This window comes from Urocitellus parryii, chromosome 9 (assembly GCF_045843805.1).
Source record: "Urocitellus parryii isolate mUroPar1 chromosome 9, mUroPar1.hap1, whole genome shotgun sequence".
Lineage (NCBI taxonomy): Eukaryota > Metazoa > Chordata > Mammalia > Rodentia > Sciuridae > Urocitellus > Urocitellus parryii.
Genome location: NC_135539.1, coordinates 111529312 through 111550129, shown reverse-complemented (window position 1 = coordinate 111550129; position 20818 = coordinate 111529312). Strand labels below are relative to the sequence as shown.

Sequence of the window (20818 nt, the reverse complement as noted above, 5' to 3'; positions counted from 1 at the left end):
TCTGGCCCTTTGTTTAAAAATTAAGGCTTTTGAGATGAGTATAGTAGAGCCTTAGATCAGGAATGGGCCCCTGGAGCAAGCCCTGATGCGGATAGAAAAAGGATCTCACAGGTGAACTGTCCGTACCAAGTACAAAGCAGGTCAGCTGGGGTATTTCCGCAGCTAAGAGGAGAGGAGGATTTGATTAGGAAGAAAAACTCCCCCAATCCATGGGGCGCGGGAGTGTTCTCATAACCCAGGGCCCAGGATCATCATAATCCCTGTCTTCCAGGAAACGGGAAAACTCTACCCGGCAGGACTGTTAAGAGAGGGGAAATCCAACCAGAGTCAAAGTCTCACGCGGACGCCTGGAGGCAGCTTTCCGCGGTCAGCTTCGGAAACGTCCCCAGTGCTCGCTTCCCTCCGCGTCACGCGACTCGCCACTGCAAGCGGGACCTTCCCGACCCACGTCGGGCTCGGCTAGCCAGGGGTGGCGGCAGCGGCGGGCCAAGGGATGAGCGAGCAAAGCAGCACAACCCTTTTGAAGGCATGGACGCTGGAGAGTGACAGAGGACACCCAGACAGTGGATGTCCCACTGTCTGGTTAGACCCCATCCTCAGACAGTTCCAGAGCCCTTCCCTTGCAACCCGCCGTCTCACCGGGGCGTGCTGGGGAGCGGGAGGTGGATGGATCTGAGAGGGAGAGGCCGGGCTGAAGGCAGAGGGACCCCTACAGAAAAACGCGCCTTCTGAGTCGTGCTGTATAGAACCTTCCCTATGCAGCATCCTTCAGTGGACCCAGATGTCCACTCGGCTGCGTGAAGGCACCCCTAAATCCACCCTCGCTCAGGCCCGCCCATTGCTGACCCTGCCCCTCGGTCCGTTGGTTGTTCCCTCGGGTGGCCCTTCCTGCTTCTCTGAAGTCTCCCCGCCTCCGCCCCGCCCTGCGGGCTGCGGTCCCTTTAAAGGCGCGCTGGTCTGGGGCCGCCTCTTCTCTCGGGGCCGGCTCGGGAGTCTAGCCACCGCGGGAGCCGCCGCCGCCGCCACTAGCCAGGCATGGCCATGGCGTCCCCGGCCATCGGGCAGCGCCCCTACCCGCTACTCTTGGACCCCGAACCGCCGCGTTATCTGCAGAGCCTGAGCGGCCCGGAATCGCCGCCGCTGCCGCCGCCCCCCAGCCGCTCCTCGCGCCGCTGCGTCCCCGCGCCCCTCTCCACCGCGCCCGGGGCGCACGAGGGGCGCGGCGTCCGGAGGGCTGCCCGGGGGGACCCCGATCCTCAACCCCGGGCCTCCAGACCCGCTCGCCCTCTCCGGCCTGGTCTGCAGCAGAGACTGCGGAGGCGGCCTGGGGCGCCCCGGCCCCGCGACGTGCGGAGCATCTTCGAACAGCCGCAGGATCCCCGCGTCCCGGCGGAGCGAGGCGAGGGGCACAGCTTCGCCGAATTGGCGCTGCGGGGCGGCCCCGGTTGGTGTGACCTATGCGGAGGAGAGGTGCTGCGGCAGGCGCTGCGCTGCGCCAGTGAGTGTCCGGGCAGGGCAGGGAGGGGCGCGGGAAGACCGCAGACCAACCGCAAGGACCATGAGGGGTAGGAGAGAGGGGACATTGCCGTCCTTGGCTCCAGAGGAGACCCAAACTTAAGGCCAGTAACCCCCGAGACTCTGCTCCTTATTTCCCTGCCTCTTATCCTTAGTGACTGCGCACTGCCCAGGAATGGTTGTGCGGTGTTTGACAAATACCTCTCTGCTGACAGGTGCGTTCCTGGGCCTCACCCCACCCCCAGCATGCACGCACACAGGCAAGCTTGCGGGTTGGGGTTGATGGCCCCCTGAAGGTCATCCCCTGGACCCTCTTGCTTTAGTTGTGAATTCTTGGAAGAGGATTGTGAGACTGATATTGAAGTGACCATTTGACCTTTGCTTATTTGTGTTAATGGAAAAAATGGCTTGTTTGTCCGCCTATCGTTCAAGCCCAGACCGCTCCAGGGGAACCTTTTGGGACAGGGAGGAGACTTAGCTAAGCTTTGGATGGAAACAGGCTGTGAGATTGAAAAGAGCTTGAGGAAAGAGCTTGGGGTCAAGCTCTTTTGGTCAAGCAGGACTGGTACCCGCTTCTGTCTTCTACCCCTGGCCCCTCAAACCTTTGGACTCTGCTCCAGTATGTGGCTGTGCCCTGCCTCCTCCTCCTCCTCCTGGGTTCCTCATCAGTCAGTCATCAAGCTCCAAAAATGATCCAACTCCCTTCTGGGTCCCTTCTTCCCAGGCCCCTCTGGTTGCCTCCCCAGCCACACTGGTCTCAATCCTGACTATAAAACACTGAGCACCCAGTGTAGAGATTTTTCTAAGCAAATCTGCAGTCTTCGTGGGGCTTATTATTTTCTCCTCCTACAGTAAGGTGTGTGTATTCCTTTAATAGGTGTCTTCCCTCCACCCCTGCATTTGCTGTTGCCAGTTTGGCAGAGGATATCCACAGCCATGTGTTTATGTAGATATTTTAAATATCAGAAGCACAAAGCACAGACAATGGCACAACCTGTAACCAGCATCTCTGGAAATGGATTGTGGTTTGCATCTTTCAGCGAAGGCCCTTCCCCCCATGACAGCAGCCCCACATCTCCCACCCCACTGCAGCCCTGGACAGCAGCCGTGGCTATGTGAGTCAGGAGAGCCCTACTCTCCCTGCAGCCCACAGTGTGCCTCCTGCTGCAGCTGGCTGCCAGGAAGGAGAACTCAGACAGACTCTAAGCCAGGGTCAGGTGGAAGGGGACAATTGAAGGAGAAAGTGGGTGCTGTTCTTACATCACCAGATCTCACAGTTTAGGTGCCAATTAAAATGGAAAGAGCAACAGTTACAGATAGAGGTATGTGTCCTGTGGGGGAGGGGCTGCCACTTGGCCAATGACTCTGACCTGACAGACAATCCAATGCGACAGGAATATGTTGGCGACCTTTTCCTCTGGAGGGTCCTGGGGTACTTTACTGCATCTACTCACCTTATTATACACAGGAGAGAAGCAATATCCTCACTGTAATGGGTTTTATTGTCTGGAATCCCAAGAGATCTGCTTCATTGGCTTTCTTGTTTATATTTAGACTTTTGGGGACTACATCTATTGTTGAACATTTTGCACATAGTTTTATGATAATTTTTTGGTTTGGTTGTAAGTAGTGTATATGTATGTGTGATACTCCATGGTTAAATGACGTTATCCTCACATCACCTTAGAATTGTTTGTTTCATTGGGTTAAGCCATAAGTGGCCTAACCCAATAAGTTAGGCCATGAGTTTCTACTGTCATGAAGACCCTGTCCTTGGGTAGTACCTCTGCTGTTGTGTGTGATTTGGTAAAGTCTTCACTTTGTTGGGCTTCCATGGCCCCCTACATAGTTGGTTTGAATCCAACCCGAGATGTCTGAACACTAGAGAGGAAACAGACTGGAATCAAGGGGCTACAGAGAGGAGTCTCTCTTTGTTGTTATTAATATTTAACTAATCTTGAGCCTGTGACTGGCTGGGAAAAGTTGAGAAATGTTCTGATGTGCAAGTTTAGTTTGGCTGGCAGGACAAACTCACTGAGCATCTTGTTTTAAGTTGGTCTAATTCCATAATGAGTTTGGTTGTTTTCATTTTGAAAAACCAGGACCAGGAAAAGGCTTTTTATTTGTTTATTTATTTTGGTACAGGGGATTGAACTCTCAGGGCTTTCACCACTGAGTGACATTCCCAGTCCTTTTTTAGTTTTGAGATAGAATCTCATTTAGTTGCTGAGACTGGCCTTGAACTTGTGATCCTCCTGTCTCAGCTTCCCAAATTGCTGGGACTATGAGTGTGCACCACACCACACACCAGCATAGGAAGGACCTTTTAAAAGTCAACACTATGCAGTGATGAAGAGCACAGGCTGTAACCAGAGTCCTGGGCTTGACTCCTGACTGCTGCTTAGTTTTTGTGTGACCTTGTGCATCTCTGTGTTCTTTTTCCCTGTTTAAAAACATGGAGATCATGTTTTAGATCATGCTAATGTGAGAATTCAGTGGATTTATCGTGTATATGTAAAGTGCTTCCGATGGTGCATAGCAAAGGGCAATGGACATTTAATTCAATATGACTTGCTGTTATCCCTTCCCATCCAACAGCCACAACAACTAGCCTGGGCTTGTGATACCTCCTGGGACCGCTTTTCTAAGGAGTGAGTGCAATTTTCAAACTCAGCCTGTTTGCCGAGCTGCATCGGGAAATGAGTGCTGTAAGCATCCCGGAACGTTTGGATGTTAAATGCCCTCTAGAAATGGCACTCCTGCCCAATGTCTTCAGGAGGAGCCTGCTGTGGCAGAGGAGCATCCTTACAGAATGCCAGTGGCTGAGACCCTTCTGTGCCCAGCTGAGGGTTTACAAAGGCATTGGCTCCTTGTCTGTGTGCCACCTGCACCCAGCAAAGTGCCAGGCATAGTTTCAATAAGTGGAAGTTGAAGGTGGTGACTTGTTTGTGCTATTAAAGCTCCCCGTTCTTGGAAACAAGCAGAAGGGCAGTGGGTACGTGAATGACATCTGTCTGCACAGGAGGCTGGCACTGGGTGGGAGCCATGTTGGCAAATGGGCTTTTTAATAAGGGAAGCTTTTAGAAAATTGTCTTTGCACCTTCTGTCTTCCTAACTTAAGCTCCCTCTACTTCAGGGTCTGTAACTGAGCTCTTGTTGGATTTGCAAACAAGAAAGTTCAGAGTTCATACTAGTTTATAGGAGCAAAGAAATCACATTTGTTAGATAGAGAGGGAAATCAGTGGACATTGGTGCACACACACACACACACACACACACACACACACACACACCTTTCAGGTGCCCAAGGTAAATACAGAAGCCTCCAGGACACCAAAGGACACTTTCCAAGATGTTTACAATGAAAACCTTCCAGCATTTCAGGAGAGAATGGACAATAGCAAATAACCTGCAAAACTCTCCAGCTGCCCTTTGGCTTTGTTCTCAGGGACTGTCCCTTAGGAAGGCACATGAGGTGATTTTATCTTTCATGTAAATTTTGGTGGATGTGTCGGCCATCCTGGGCCAGGGAATCATCTGGCAGTTGGAGAATTTAAGTGCAGCTCACATGGCCCTGGAGGAGACGCTTAGACATCCTTTGTACACTGCAGGTGACCACCGTGTGCCTTCTAGAGTCAGAGTCTCTCTCCAGAGGGGGCGTTTTCAGAGCCATGATGTGTTAAAGGACTGGAATGATAGGGTTGAAAGGGGGCCCTGGGGCTCATCCTCCTGACCTGAGTAAGGTGTTTACCATGAGGCACTCGGGAGGGGCTCAGTGTCTTTTCTTACTGAGCGAGGCTGGTATGGCATAGAGCTCCGTAAGAGCTTTCTAGTTCCTGTCACTGCATTAATGGCTGGGTTTAAGTAGGCTCTCTGCAGGACTGGAACCACCCATGTGAGAGCCCACTGATCCTGCAGAACCATCCCTTGTTGGGGGTTCTTTGCAAAAAAAGGTTACTGGGATATTGCTGTGGACTCTTCCTGGAGCGGAGAAAGGTCTTCATTGCAGACATCTTGGAAAGTGTCCTTTGGTGTCCTGGAGGCTTCTGTATTTACCCTGGGCACCTGAAAGGTACTTGTTTGGCACTCCCAGGGGTGTTGAAGTGTGCACTGGTGTTCCCCTTGATTTAGACCCATGCTTGCCTTTGGAGGCTGGAAGACTGAGCACAGAAATGGTTGTTTTGTTGTTAAGGATGGTGGGAATCCCTCACCCCTATTCTCTCCCCTCCTCCTGGCTCTAATTAGGGTCTTCTTGGGACAGGTCCTATTGGAGGGTGTGTGTTAGGAGACAGGGAAAGGACACACATTGCTTTCCAGAGGCTTCTGAGCCCCTCACTCTGCACCCCCTGTTATTCCTCCCCTCCCTGCTTCCTGTCGTCTCAAAAGATGAAAGTGAAAGGATTAAATGTGGGCTTAATTTCCCCCCTATTCATCAGAGCATGAAATTTTCTGATTATGGAGTGTGAGGGGCTTGAATCACAGGTACAGTCAAAAATGATTAATGCCACTTGTCTGCCAGCCTAATTAGACTTGGTAATGAACGTGTGTGTTCGCCTGCTGATCCTGCAGAGTTATTAGGTGGGAGTGAATTGACATCTCCCCTCAGCACTGAGGGTTGGTTAGATCTGGGTTTCTCTCGTCTCCCCAAGTTTACTTCTAAATCAGCCTCTGCCAAGCCTGGAAGGTAGGCCAAGAGTGACAAGGAAAGACAGCCCCAGTCCAGGCCCAGGGGCCCTGCTGGCTGGTGGAGAGAATTCATCCTGTCAGGGAGGGTGTGGGTCAGACTGGAGCCAGGCCCAGCCAGGTCTGAGAAGGAGCTCAGGAAGAATTCTTCGCATGTCAATAGTGCTTTTCTCTGAAGAGCCCAGATGTTTTCATGCCACTGTGTTCATTCTCAAAATAACTTCATGAGTATGGAGGAAGCTTCTGCTGAAATCTCACATTGTTGAGAGGGAGTCACCTATCCAGGACTTGCTAGGTGCAGCAGTGAGGCTAGTACCTCTCCTGTAAGCTAATTCCAACACACCTTGAAGGCTTTGGGGCCATCTCAGGCCCTTAAGCCATTTCCCTCTTTGGGGCCCTGTGCCCAGCACCCGTGTGTCAGAGGCCACCTGGCATGGCCCAGCCATAGTCGGGTCCCCACTCCTGCATCCCAAGTGCTCTCCCACAGTGTTCTCTCTGGCTTCCCACACCCACCCTCACTCCTCCATTTCCCCATGGAGGGCAGCTGCCTGTCACCCTCGCCCAGCCCAAGGTATTATTAAGGCTAAGTGAGGAACCTGTAAACACATCTCTGCCCTCATTAGAGGCCCTTCCTGTTTGCATTCCTGGGATGGCAAGGTGAGTATTTCCCAGAGGGTGAGTATTTGTGGGTGTGCAAAGCATGTGAACACCTCCAACCCCCAGCCATTCTGTTCCTGCAGTTCAGCCAGCAACGGCTCATGCAGGCTCCTCTATCTGAGCTTGCAGATCCAGGTCTGTGCGTTTGCTGGATGCTCTTTGCTCTCAGCTTACCCTGGCCGCCACCCACCCCTCCCGCAGGGCTCTGCCCTGGTTGGGTCGGGAAGTGCTGGCGGCAGCCGATGCTGGGAAGATGGTTTTGCATTTAGTCACTTTGGGTTTTTTTTTTTTTCCAAAAGTTCTGGCAAGCTTCTCTTCACATGTTCCAGGCTGGAGCCCAGGGTTTGGAGAAGGCAGGGAGCCAGATTTGGGGCTTTGGGGAAAGAAGAAGGAGGCTGAAGCAATGATGTCAGACAGGGCAGAAGGCTTGGATCCCTGGAGGCACTGGGATAGTGGAATAAAATCAGCTCTGGGGCATGGCCATCGCTACCCTGCCCCAAAGGGCAAGACTTTCTTGCCTCAGACCTCCATGGGGAGGTGGAATTCCAGTCCTTTCTGAAACACCCACATACCATGCTGAGGAGACATGACACCAGCAGAGCCTGATAGACCTCAGGCTTCTCCATGGAGTGGTCATTGACTGAAGTGGTCAGCACATCTGTGCTGGACTTTTCCTAGCCTGCTAGTGGTTCTAGGAGTAGAAAAGGTCCCTTAAAGATGCACCCGTATGGGACTCTCCAAAGTTTGGTTCTCTTTTTGCCCTTTAGGAAAGGAAGGAAGAAGTGCAGTGGAGTCCCTCCTGGCATTGTGGCATGTGCCCAGCCTCCTGGGGGAGAAGGACCCATCTTGGCTGAAGGGTCTGGTGACTCCTAAGAGCAGAAGCAGGACCCAGATTTTCTTTAGGATTTTCCTACCTACACCTACTGCTCCAGGTCTATTTGAAGACTTCAGGGGAAACCTTGAGATGACATTGTGCTAAGGATTTACGAGAGGGTGGTGTTCAACATCCAGTCTATTTAGTCCTGTGTGTCACTGGGCAGGCAGCTGGGTGACCAAGTGTGATACTCACCTGTAACCACAGAGGGCTGGGTCATGCTTACTCTTCAGTGGAGGGCCCATGTGCCACCTTCTGCCCCCTCCCCTGTTCCTTGAACAAACACATTTCCAGGGTGGGGACAGGTCTTACTGCAGTGGCCGTTGGCAGGGGCTGCTAGAAAATGAAAATAAAACTTGGATTGCATGGAGCTTTAAGAAACCAGATGGCATGTTCATGAAGTCAGGCCCCAAAGGCCCATAAATCCTCTTATGTTTTGTTTCTATTGGATGCTAGATCTGGGAAAGACTTACCATTGAGTTTGTTCAAGATACAAGTTGATATTCTGTGAACTTGCTAAAATGGGAGTATACAGGTGGAATAAGAAGAGTTGGAGCAGGATGTGGTGGTGCATGCCTGTAATCCCAGCAGCTCGGGAGGCTGAGGCAGGAGGATTGCAAGTTCAAAGCCAGCCTCAGCAATTTAGCAAGGTCCTCAACAACTTAGAGAGACCCTGTCCCAAAATAAAACATAAAAAGCGCTAGGGATGTGGCTCAGTGGTTGACCCACTGGGTTCAATCCCTGGCAAGAAAAAAAGAAGAATTGGGAATGGCCAAGAAATGGTGAGAGCAGATGGAACTCCTGTTGCACTGGCTGCTTCTGAAGCATTGTCACGTGCACTGTCTCTGTTGAGCCCAGCAGTTCCCTAGTGAGGTAGGCAGGGCTGGCTTAATCGTGGCCATCTCCTAGATGTGGAAACACAGCATTCAGGGAAGTCAGGTGACTTTTCTCTAAGATGACCCAGATCATCAGTCTCAAAACCAACACCAGAATCCAACATAGCTGACATCATTGGTCATGGAAGCTAGTTGAGTTTTCTTATTCATCTGCCTTCCTTCTGCCAACAAATACCGAAATGTCCAAAGTAATAATAATAATAATAGAAAGAGGTACGGGGAAGAAAAGGAAGTGCCAAGGGGTTGTGATCCAGATGCAAGGCCACCAGCCAGTGCCTGGATACTTGAGAGTTGGCTGAATTTCAATATTCCGTGTTTAAGTGGATCTTCAGCATGCACAAATCATAAGATCTTCAAACAAAGGCTGAAGTTTTTCTAAATCCCAGGATAAAAGAAACAAGTGTCTTTGGTTCCCACCCTTCCTGTTGGTGTCAGGACAGTGCAGGCACTAGGCAGGGAGAGGCAGGTAGAATATCTTTCCTGTTCCCTGCCTCCTCCCTGCCATGACCCAGCTGTCGGAGTTCATGACATAGGACTAGCCAGGAACCGAAGGGAAATCAGCAGACTAGGGAAATCAGATTCAGCTAGGATGAGAAGGGTTAGCTTGGGACTGGAAAATGGACCTCTAGCTCTAATCCTAGGCAGTGGTGTGGCCCCGTGGGAAAGAGCAACTCTGCCTCTGTATATTGCCCCAAGTCAGGCTCACAGTTGGGACAGGTACCATTGCCCACTTTCCTGGCTTACTTGAAGGAAGTCGTTTTTTTTCCATCCAAGTTGAATGGAAGTTGGAGATTCAGTGGTTTCTGTTGAAGCAATTATTTCTTTTCTTCAACTGAGGAAAGTAGTAAAAATCCAAAAGCCCCAGAGTTGACTTACTGTTTAAATGGAACAGCAGATTCCAGCTGAAACCTGAGAGTTTTGAGAGGATGGATGGAGCATGCTGTCAGTGTATTCTAGTGGGGACTGTTTTTAAAAGCAATCTGGAGGTAGCTTTCTAGAAGGAGAGCATTTCAAGGTGAGAATATAATGTACCCCCCTCCGTTAAGATGGTGAAGTTTGTTGCTTCAAATTCTCTTGGCCCTTGGCCGACTCCCGCTTCATCATGGAGGTCATCTAGTTAATGCTTGAACATCAGGGCGGTGAGAGATCATTGCTGACATTCCCCTGCCTGTAGGTGGTGCTCCTCCCAGCCCAGCCCTGCAGTGAAACATTGATCTAGTTTCTAAAAGATCTAGAGTGAAGATTCTAGAGCCTCTCAAAGTCCTGTCCCTAGACTCTTTCAGTTCTCTCCTGTTGGCTTCTCCAATGGCTTAATCTATTAAAGAATGGTTTTGTGGGGCTGGGGGTGCAGCTTAAGTGGGGTAGAGCACTTGCCTAGCGTGCACAAGTTCCATTCCTACCACATTAATAAAAGAAGAAAGAAAGGAAGGAAGGAAATCTCTGAATTGAGGGGAAAAGAGAAGTGAGGTCAGTCTATCCTCGAGTCCAATGGGGCATTCAGGAGGGATTCCCCCCATTGCTCATATTTAAAACTCCCCCAGCACATGTGCTCTTCTCTCTGAGGCCTACCGAGAAAAGAGCCCGGGGAAGCCAGGAAATCCTGGACCCTCATGGAGATCCCAGGGAACCTTGGCTTCTACCCCTTGCTTGATGGTCCCAAGAGTCTGGGCTCTTTTAGGATCTGGACTCACTTACGATGCTTTTCTGATGCGAAGGCTGCTCGATAAACTAAAGCTGCCCACTCCTATAGGTATCCCACTCTCCCTGAGAAAGCATTAGGGAGAAGAAAACAGTGTCCAGGCCTGAGCAAGGGTGGCATATTAAATAAATGACCTGTAAACATTGTGACATTATTGCTACTGCACCAAGTGCTGAGCAATATAATACCCATAGGGTGGGTGATCTAGATGGGGACCTCCTGGCCATATTTCTCTGAGAAGGGCAGGTGACCGGGAGTCTTATTGGGGGATATTCTCTTCTGAGGATGTTGGCTTTTGGGATAGGATGCCCTTTAGTGTTCTCTTTGACCTTGGGGAAAATGACAGCACAGGGAGCTGAGCCAGAGGTTGGTGGCTGCATGGGGAACACCGTGGCTCACATCTGAACTCAGAAGTGCTAACTCCCTGGACCAGAGCACAGATGTGTACTTGAACCTTCCGCCAGGATTCTATGAGTGGGCAAGTCCTCCGAGAATTGAGTCCTCTGGGTAAAGGACAAGTGTCCCTCCTTCATTGGCTGTTTGTAGGTGAAGCCTGGGATCTCTGAGCAGCCTGGGAGCTGGCACCCCTCTCCAGTGGCCTTTTGAAAGGCTCTGCTGCTTGTCATGTGCCTGTGCTCTGTCTTGTCCTGGGCAGTGGACTTTTCCTCTAATGCTTGACCTCTTCTGGGTCAGAGTGAAGGGACACTCTGTAAGCACCATTTTAGGACAAGAGTTTGACACTTTTGCCTTTTTTGTGAGAGACTATTGTTTTCTCCTTTTGTGTCCTCCCCTCCTGAAGTCCTTAGGGTCACATCCTGTTGCATGTCAACTCCTCTGGGCTCAGGCATCTGATCTCAGATGAATGGTCTGATGCTCTCAAAGCCTCATGGCCTCCTTGTGGGCCCTTCCCCCTTTGGCTGAGCATGGGAGGACATGAGTTAACCCCAGGTTGTCCCTTAGGAGTCCAGACAGCTGGTGAAGCATTATTAATCCACCAACCCCCAAAGAAATCCATTAACGAGCTCCTGGGCCAGGCACGTGGTGTGAAGTAACCGATCACTTCTGTCATCCGTGGAAACTTTGGAGACATTGATTTTCAGACTCAGGCGCGACTGAGAAGTGAGGCTCGGGCAGGCTCTTTCCTGCAGCCTGTTTGGTGGGGGCATTTTTATCTTATCAAGTTAAAAGCCCCAGAAATAGAAAGTTTTCCATTGGGGGAGGTGGAGGGAAGGAGGCAGCATTGGTCAGTCTGTGCTGGTGCAGGAGCCTGCAGTCCCAGGTGCCTGTCCGGGTCACATGAAGCCCAGAGTCCTCCCCGGGGCCCGGGACTCTCCCACTGGGCACCCAACTCTGACACCAGACCTAGAGAAGAGCTATTGATTTGCAGACCAGATGACTGAGGGCCAGGATGAGGAGGCAGCCGCTGCCTGCTTCGGTCGGGTCACTGTGCACCTCCAGCGGCTCTTCTGCAGGCTCCCGAAGAAGAGCCGCTCACTGTCAGAGAAGCTGCAGGTCCTGCAGAGGTTCGAGGCCCCGCGGGCTCGAGGTAGGTCCTGGCTGCTCCAGCTAGCAGTCTGCAGGGGTGCTTGGGCTCCCAGGCCTCTGCTTAGTAACTTTCCTCACCGGAAAGGAGTGCAGGGTCCTCCAGGCAGCCTGGTATTAATGCTGAGTGCCGCACCACGCCTTGCCCTCCTGACTCTGTTGGGACCAGGACACCAGTACTGCCCCCTTGGCTGGCTTAGAGTGAGCAGGCAGACTGGAAGGGCACAGTCAGAAGCCTTGGGTTGGCCATGAATTTTAACAACCTTTTTTTGAGCTGGGAATTAGGACTGAGTGGTCATCGTAATTAGGGTCCCCACGCTGATGGAATCTGGGTACCTTGGAAGGCCACTGTTTTCCCTTCTACTCATCCTGTGGCTCAGAGGGGAGTCAGACTTTGCCAGGTTCTACGTCAGCCTGCCCAGGACTCGGGAGCAGTGTCATTTCCTAAGCAAAACTTCCTCACCTGTGTGGTTTGTGGAGGTGCGTGTGGCTGTGGCTGGCTGGTGGCTGATGGGTGGAAGAGCTCACAAGAGTTCCAGCCTCAGGCACTGGTTTCCTTCTCTAAGCACTAATTAGGCTGAGAATGGTCCCTGCCTGGGAAAGGATAACCGGGCCTGGCCACAGGGATGAGTGGGAAACGAAGACACTGTAGCAAGTCAGGTTATCTCTATATCTTCCTCTCTCCCTCTCTTCTTTTTCCTGAGGCCTACAAAACCCTGTTGGTGGCAGCACCGGGACTGGGGTTCCAGGCGCCTGCCCTCCAGCCTTGGGTTCTTTCTGCTGGATCATGGTGTCTCCCACCTCTTCTGTTTCTCTAGCACTGTCTGCTAAAGACTCAAAGCATTTTTATTTATTTGTCTTTAATACCTTTCACTTCTCCAGATCCATGTATGGCAGGAATAGCAAACAGGTTATTCTGTTTAATAAATGAGGCAGCATGGAGAAGTAGGGCCTCTTGTCAAAGGTTGTTGCCATACAACCAGGCCCGAAACCCTCTGCAACTGGATCTGCTCACTCTAGCAACCTTAACTGCTTCTCCTTGCTGGTTGGAAGTCTTTGGAGTGCATAAGCTTTCCTGCGGGTTTCCTACCCCATTTGTCTCTACGCCATTCTCATATACATTCAGGAATAGGTGGGATTCCAGCTGGGTCACAACACTAAGTCTTAGGGGTGGAACCAAAATGAAATGTCATCACTGAGCTAAGTTTCTGGAGGTAGTGTTTAAAAAGGCAATCGAATTTTGACAATGAAAGATCTATTTCTGATGAAGGCTTTACCACTTGAGAAAGGAGAATTTTAATTCAACTAGACCAGTCCCCATTTGGGGGCAAATATTCTTTATCCAGCCTGAATAACTTGTCCTCATCAATAGCCTCTACCTACTGTGACCCTCACTAGGAAGAGACTTGGTTACTGAGTTTCTCAATTTAAATCTCCCTAGTGGGTTCATGTTCATCCTCTCTCTCCTCTCTTTCTCTTTCTCTCCCCAACCCCTTCTCTAAGAATTATTATTATTTTATTCTGTGATTATTATTATTCTAGATCTATTATTCAACAGATCATTTCCTTGCCCCTTTGCTCTTCAGCCCAATGAGTTATAGGTTTAATAAAATCAATCTGACCTGGAGTGGCAGCATTAAGTTAAGGGCAAATACTGCTCTGCCGTTATGATGTGCTGGCTTGTGTGAGCGGTGGAACTGATGCAAGAAGAGGGAACAAGACAGGAGGCTCAAAGATGATGGAGCAGTGGACTTCTGACATGTCTCCACCTCCTGCACAGGACTCCATGAGCAACCGGGGTGTGGCATTTAAGAAAACTGACAAGGAACCAGGCCCACATGAGTGCAGATCCTGGAGTTACCAGTTTCTGGCTTTCAGGTCCCCCTTGTAGAGATTCACTTCACTGAGCTTTGTAATCTCCATGTAATGGAAAGGAACAAAGTGGTGTTGGGTAGGTTGAATGTGACTTTGGAGGTAAGCACCTGATGTGATGCCCAGCACCCTGCAGGTCCGTCAGTGTGCGCTTCTAGTATTGAGTGCTCCCAGGTAGACTTGTAGTGACTGCTCCCCTCAGGCCATGTGGACAAGCCTCCGACATGGCTGTCTGTTCTTCCTTCACCCCTGGTCCAAAGTGGGCTGCCTGCATCTCAGGGGAAGATGTAGGACTTGAAGATTATCCAGGCAAAAGTGGAAGAGGGACATGAAACTCCTAAACACCTTCTCTGGAAAAATTCCTGTCATGGAGTTTACCACACCACATAATTAACAGGCAAAGCCAGATTAGCCCACCGGGTGTCATTAGGAGCTAAAACAAGCATGTCACCAAGGGGCACGTCATATATCATTCTAAAAGGCTGCTAAGGGGTCAGCGAAAAACAGGCCTAGGTCTCTGCAGAAGTCTCCAGGGGTCCTGGCTGCAGAGATGCAGCGGTGAGGAAGGCTTTGTGTGTCTCTGGCACAGAGAGCTGGCCACAGACGTCATCTATTTACTTTTCTCTCACTGTGAAAAATCTGCCTCACCTGGTTGGCAGTTGGCACTTTGAATGGCTGCAAGTGACATCAAAGCAGGTGTGGGAAAACCAGTTGGATGCAGTAAACTAGTCGTCTCTTGAACTGAACTGCCTCTGTGACCTTCTGGCACTCAGACCACACATACCTGTGTGCATGCACCTGTGTGTGCATTCATATCCACACATCTGCCACCCTGCACTCAGCATCTGCCCAGGCCTGCGTGGCTGTCCATATCTTTAGGGTCTGTGGGACACTACCAAACATGTACTTCAGGTTACTGAGATGCGAGGCTGCCTTTTAGCCCCTTCTGCTTTAAAAGAAAAAAAAAGCAAACCCCCAAAACCTCCCATAACTACTCTTTCCATCCTTCCATACGTGCCTCTCACTACCAGAACCCAGGCCCTTCTCTACCAGCTACTCAGGAACCCCTTCTATCTTCTCAGGGTCCCCAGGGATGGGTGGAGAGGACCAGAGCTGGGTTGGGGACCTCTGCTGCTTTATCTCTCGTACACCCAGAGTAGAGTGACACATGCCTAGAGCAGGGGAGGCCCCTCCAGACCAGGCTGAGGTCGAAAGGGTATCTGTCAGCTCTGTGCTGGCTTTGGACACTGTGGGCTTGTCACTATTTATTAAATTCCCTTACACCTGGCTGTCTACTATGGTTTAAAATATATTTTTTAAAAAATTTCCTCGAGGTGCTCTGGCAATAGGATCTCTGGATTTTTGTGTGTGTGTGTGACAATCAAAGCAGGTTATATTTGTTTTGAACTCTTTGTCTCTATAGAACCCTTTCAAACACTTCTTCCTGTAACACCAGATCATACAGAAGGCTATTTCTGCTGCCGGCCTGACCTAGGGTAGGCCCTCAGTAAATGCATGCACGCACAAATGAAAATCTGGATAGGAACTAGGTAGATGTGGGAAGACAGGAGACAAAATCATGTAGAAAACTTAATGCTCTGAGGACGTGTTCAGAAAGTGTGCTGTGTCACTACATTTCCAGCTGCATGTCTATGTCCTAAATATGACTTTGACCTTTTCAGAGTGTCAAAGGGTCCAGATGACAAATCTCCCCATTCATTTGCATATTTGGTTTGCTCACCAGGGTACCTTACCTCAAACCATTTACTTTGACTTTTCTTCTCCAAATCCACCAACTTTAGCTATTCTTGGCCAAGGAGGGATTCTCAAGAGATGTTCTGTGACACGAGGGCCTGCAGACCTGCCCACCTCACCCTGTCCCGTCCGCATTCTCCTGATCATCACTGTCATCAACAACTATACTGCATGAGGCCATATCATAGAGCAGGCACATACAGTGTCATTAGGAAACATATTGTGTATAAAAAACATACGTATGCTCCGAAATAGTGTCAACCAAAAGACGAATTAAAGTAAAAAGTTTAGCTGTTTTAACAGGACTGAATTCATCTAAAAATATAGCTGATTTTATTTTATTTTGGTGCTGAGGACCGAACCCAGTGTGTCCTACCACTAAGCAATGCCCCACCCCTAAAAGTAAAGCAAATCTTGACAGCTATGGCATTGTAGTTGAAACTACATAAGATGATATAAACGTTGGAAATATCAAAAATAGAGGGGAAAAAGTCCGGGGGGTTGGTATGGAAGAGATGGGAAGGAGTGGTCCAGGATTGTCAGCAGGGCATCAGTTAATCCTGTTCTCTGAAGCTGAAGCATGAGTTGCTAAAACTGACACAATGCTGTTCAATTTGCTTATGATCTTGTAAAATATACACAGGGCAGTATAGGGGGCATGCTTCAGGGTACAGAGCCCCAAAGAGTGAAATGGTGTGGAACCAGCCAAGGGAATAAGATGCCCTGTGGTCAGATCCTGGTCCCCAAGTCACCAGGCACACAGTGAGCACTGCCTGCCCCTCCAGTGCCTTCCTGAATGATCTGTCTGAACTTGTTGTGAACTGTCCTGTCTCCCCCGCCAAACAACCCCCTCCATGCACCCATTCTGGCCTGGCCACAGCGCCTGCCTCTGCTGGTATTGCCAGCCTGGGGAACCTGTGGTCGTGTTGGAAATGGATGATTAATATGCTGCCTGAGAGGCGCACCCACCCACACCCACCCACGTGGGGCAGGGTTATGCCTCTGCAGGCCCGCCTGGGCGCCCAACTTCTCCAGGCCAGCTGGGTATGTCTGGGAGGAGGGGCACAGAAGACACCCAGCCTGCTTGAGAATGTGACAAGAGGCCCATCTTGGGGAATTAGAAACTGAGATATTAGATGTAGGGACCAGCGTGGCAGGGAGTTTGGTATCTGATTTAATATCAGCTGAGTGACAACGCAGCAGATTTTTGCCCTTGGTTCACCCAGTCTCCACCCCACCTCTCCAGCACTTTCTCTCCCCAACCCAACCTGGAGGACCAGCTTCAGTAGGTCCCGCCCAGCCCAACCCTCTGTTTTACTTGGGAGCTGAATGTCAGATCCAAACTTGACCATATTCAGGTGTATACCCTGGCTTTTCCCAGAGTCAGCAGCCCCTGCCCAGCCAGCTGCCCGCCTGCCTATAGGAGGGACAGCAATCTCTGACCTAAGAGTTCTAGGTCTCTTGTCTTACTGTTGCATTGACCTTTCCTGTTGGCTCCTGGCTCTCTCCCTGGCATATTCTCTGTGTGTGTTTTGGAATTGAAGTCAGGGTTTCATAGAGGGAAGGGACAGTTTTGTGCCTTTAGGTCCTCTGGGCTAGTGCAGGGGTTGCTGAGAGCCTTCAAGGGTGGTCTGTCTTTTGAAACAAGGAGCTATAGTATAGGGTCTCGAGAGGGCTGGGGTTCAGACTCCTTCCTGGAAATATTAAGATGCAGATGTCCTGAGCTGGCTGCCCGACCCCAGGACTTTCCATTCCCTAGCTGTTGGCCTCACTAGGAGTTTAGCCAGGAGTGTGGAAAACGTGTAGGTCATGTTGGTTTTGGCAGTGGCTACAGACCTCCGAGCTTGGTAATCACAGTCTCTCCACAACTCACCAACTTGACCTATCTTCCATCCCCCCTCCTCTGGACCCACCCCAGGCAGAACTTAGAGGGAGGCATGTGGGAGGAGCATAGGTGAGCTAGCCAGTTGCAGGATTCAGTATACCTTAATCCAGTAGAAGAGAACCTGAAAATCAAGGGGTTTTTACTGGCATCACATGCTGAGTCAGCTGGAAATCAGGTATCCAGACTCAAGAGTTTTGAAAAGGCAGCTGCCATTTATCGAGTACTTACTAAGTGCCAGCCACTACACCATTAGATGCTTTATATACATTCTCTCTAATTTTGGCAATTATTTGCCCACAAGTAAGATATTGTTAATCATAGTTCGCAGATGAGGAAATTAAGACCAAATAAATTCCATATTTAAGCAATGTGAATTGCCTATGTAGCTCGTGTCCAATTAGAGGCAGGGCTCAGGTTCAAATCCAGGCCCCTGTCATTCCATAGGCCAGATTCTTTCCATTACCCCACCCCAGATTGAGTGTTCCATCCCTTGCACCTGTTCTCAAAGACCTCTAACATACACGTCAAGCAGTGATGGAGGATTTCTGATTTATAGCTGATGAGTTGGTGCACTTTAATGCAAATCTGTGGGGCAGCTGGTGCTGGGAACCCCAAGTCTATTCTAATGTCATGGAGAGAAGGATTGCAGAAGGTGGTGTGCTCAAGTGGGGGAGACCAAGATCCAGCTTCTTTCTGGTGCTTGACCTTGGTCAAAGAAATGGCTTCTCTGTTGTAGGTGCCCTGGGAGCTCAGGATAAGAACCTCTGGCTGCTGCCTCCGTAGTTTAGAGTCTCCCAGAGGTGGCGTTCCAGAGGCAGAAGGGTCCTGGAGGACTGGTCTTGGAGGCCAGTCTAGGACAGGCAGACAGGATGGTGGTTCAGAAACTCCCAGGTCCTAGCAGCCTCCAGAGCTGGCTTAACTGGGAGGTTCTATTCAGGTATGAACTGGCCCTTCCCAAACCCTCCAAGGACAGGGTGGAAACCTGAGGAGGGACACTTTCTCTGTTACTTCTGGGCAGTGGAAAAAGCTCTCCTAGCTCAAAACCCTCCAACGCAGGCTCTTTCTGGTCTCAGGCCGTCTAACCCCATCCCCACAGAAGCCCATCCGTGGCCTCCAGCAGTGCAGAATAGGGGGTCTAGGACCAAGTTGGGGAACAGCTCTGAGGAATGGACCTTTGAATGAGAAAACGGCTACTGAGAAGCAGCCAGGTATGAGGGATTTCCACACCCAACCCTGCCACTTGCTAGCTGTGAAACTGTCAGGGTGTTACTTAAACTCTTCAAGTCTTGATTTTCTCATCCTTAAAACAGGGGTAGACAAAGGAGTTGAAACATATCCATACAAAAACCTGCACACAGATGCTTGCAGCAGTTTTGTTTAGAACTGTCAAAATGTGGAAGCAGCCAGGATGTCCTTTAGTAGGTGAGAAGATAAAACAAAACAAAACAAAACAAACAAACAACAACAAAACAACCCTGGTACATCCAGATAATGGAATATTATGCATCAATAAGAGGATATGAGCTATCAAATCATAAAGAAAGACCGGAGCCAGGCACGGTGGCACATACCTGTAATCCCAGTGACTCGGAGGCTAAAGCAGGAGGATCACAAGTTCAAAGCCAGTCTCAGCAAAAGTGAGGCACTAAGCAACTCAGTGAGACCCTGTCTGGAAATAAAATACAAAATAAGGCTGGGGGGGGTGGCTCAGTGGTTGAGTGACCCTGAGTTCAATCTCTGATACCCTCCCCCCAAAAAATAAATAAAATCAAGAAAGGAAACTTAAATCCAGGGGATTAGCAAACATGGTGGAATGCGATAGACATCATTACCCATAATACATGTATGAAGACACGAATTGGGTGTCAACATACTTTATACACAGAGATATGAAACAATGTGGTATATATGTGTAATAAGAATTGTAATTGCATTCTGTTGTCATTTTTAAAAAATCAATAAAAAATAAGAATAAAAAAAATCCACATTTCTCAGTGAAAAAGCCAACCTGAAAAAGCTCTCTACAGTATGATTCCAACTATACGATGTCCCAGAAAAGGCAAAATTATGGGAACAGTTAAGGATAAGCCTGTGCCAGGGGGTGGGGTAGAGAGGGATGAGCAGGGCGAGCACAGGGTATATTTAGGGAAGTGCAACTCCTCTGTATGTACTATCAGAGCGTTCGCATGTCCGGGTTCAGAGAACATACAGCACAAAGAGTGAACCCAAATGTAAACTGTGGGGCTGGGGTTGTGGCTCAGTGGTAGAGCGCTTGCCTTGCCTGTGTGAGGCACTGGGTTCGATCCTCAGCACCACATAAAAATAAATAAATAAAATAAAGTTACTGTGTCCATCAAAAACTAAAAGTATTTTTAAAAAGGTCCTTTCCCAAATGTAAAATGTGCTCAGGTGAGAATGGTGTGTCCCTGTGGGATTATCCACTGGGACATATGCACCACCCCAGTGCAGGATGTTGGTAATGCAGAGGCTGTGTATGTGCAGGGGCTGATGTTATAGGGAAATTGTGGACCAGGCGCAGTGGTGCATTCCTGTAATACCAGTGGCTTGGACTTGAGGCAGGAGGATTACAAACCTCAGCAATTTAGCAAGGCCCTAAGTAACCTATTGAGAGCCTGGACTAGGGAGGCTGAGGTTGGAGGATCATGAGCTCAAAGCCAGCCTAATCAACTTAGTGAGGCCTTAAGCAACCTATCGAGACCCTGTCTTAAAAAATAAAAAGGGCTGGGGATGTGGCTTAGTGGTTAATCCCCCCAGGTTCAATCCTCAGTACCCAAAACAAAAGAAAGAAGTCAAAAATCAAAATAACAACGAAAGCAAGAAAGAAGGAAAAACACTCAAAATCCCATTCTCACCCTTAGAGCAAGCACATAACCTTTCTTCCAGACACCTATGTGCATAATGTAGATAAGAGTACATGTGTATTTTATACAATTAAGTCATAAAACAACATTTTTCCTCTTTCAGTGTATAGTGTGGTCATATTCCCATGTGGACCAATGTTGATCTGCTTTGTTTTATATAATAGCTATATAGTATTTCATTGAAAAATATATCATAGCTGTACACTAGTCCCCTGTAGGCGGATATGGGGATATTTCTGGCATTTTTGTTATCATAAACAGTGATGCGATGAATATTTTAGTGAAGAAATATGTAGACCCTAGTAAATATGCACTCAGGACAGATCCCTGCAGGAAGTTGGTGCCACTAATAAGGCACTGCCTGACACTTCTCCACCTCCTCTTTAATGCTGGGCGTGGTCAACTTTGCTTAGCAGTTTTCTTTCCCTAAACTTGAGCAAGATTTTAGAATTTCAAATGTCAAAGGAGGATGAGCCAGAAGGAGGGGAGGAAGGAAGTTGCAGAGGACAGAAGAGGGACCTCTCCAAGGTAAAGAAGGTTACTTCCCTGTCTCCAGGT

General features: G+C 49.5%; 1 protein-coding gene across 2 annotated transcripts in view; it reads left to right on the top strand.

Annotated features, from left to right (window-relative positions):
* The first annotated feature begins 1035 nt into the window (after positions 1–1035).
* The window catches only part of Rassf5 (Ras association domain family member 5), a 65642-nt gene continuing 45859 nt past the window's right edge, over positions 1036–20818 (top strand). For both annotated transcript variants that reach the window (XM_026387494.2, XM_026387493.2), the window contains exon 1: positions 1036–1498. In XM_026387494.2, the coding sequence (XP_026243279.2) occupies positions 1036–1498 (463 nt within the window). The remainder of the gene's footprint in view (positions 1499–20818) is intronic.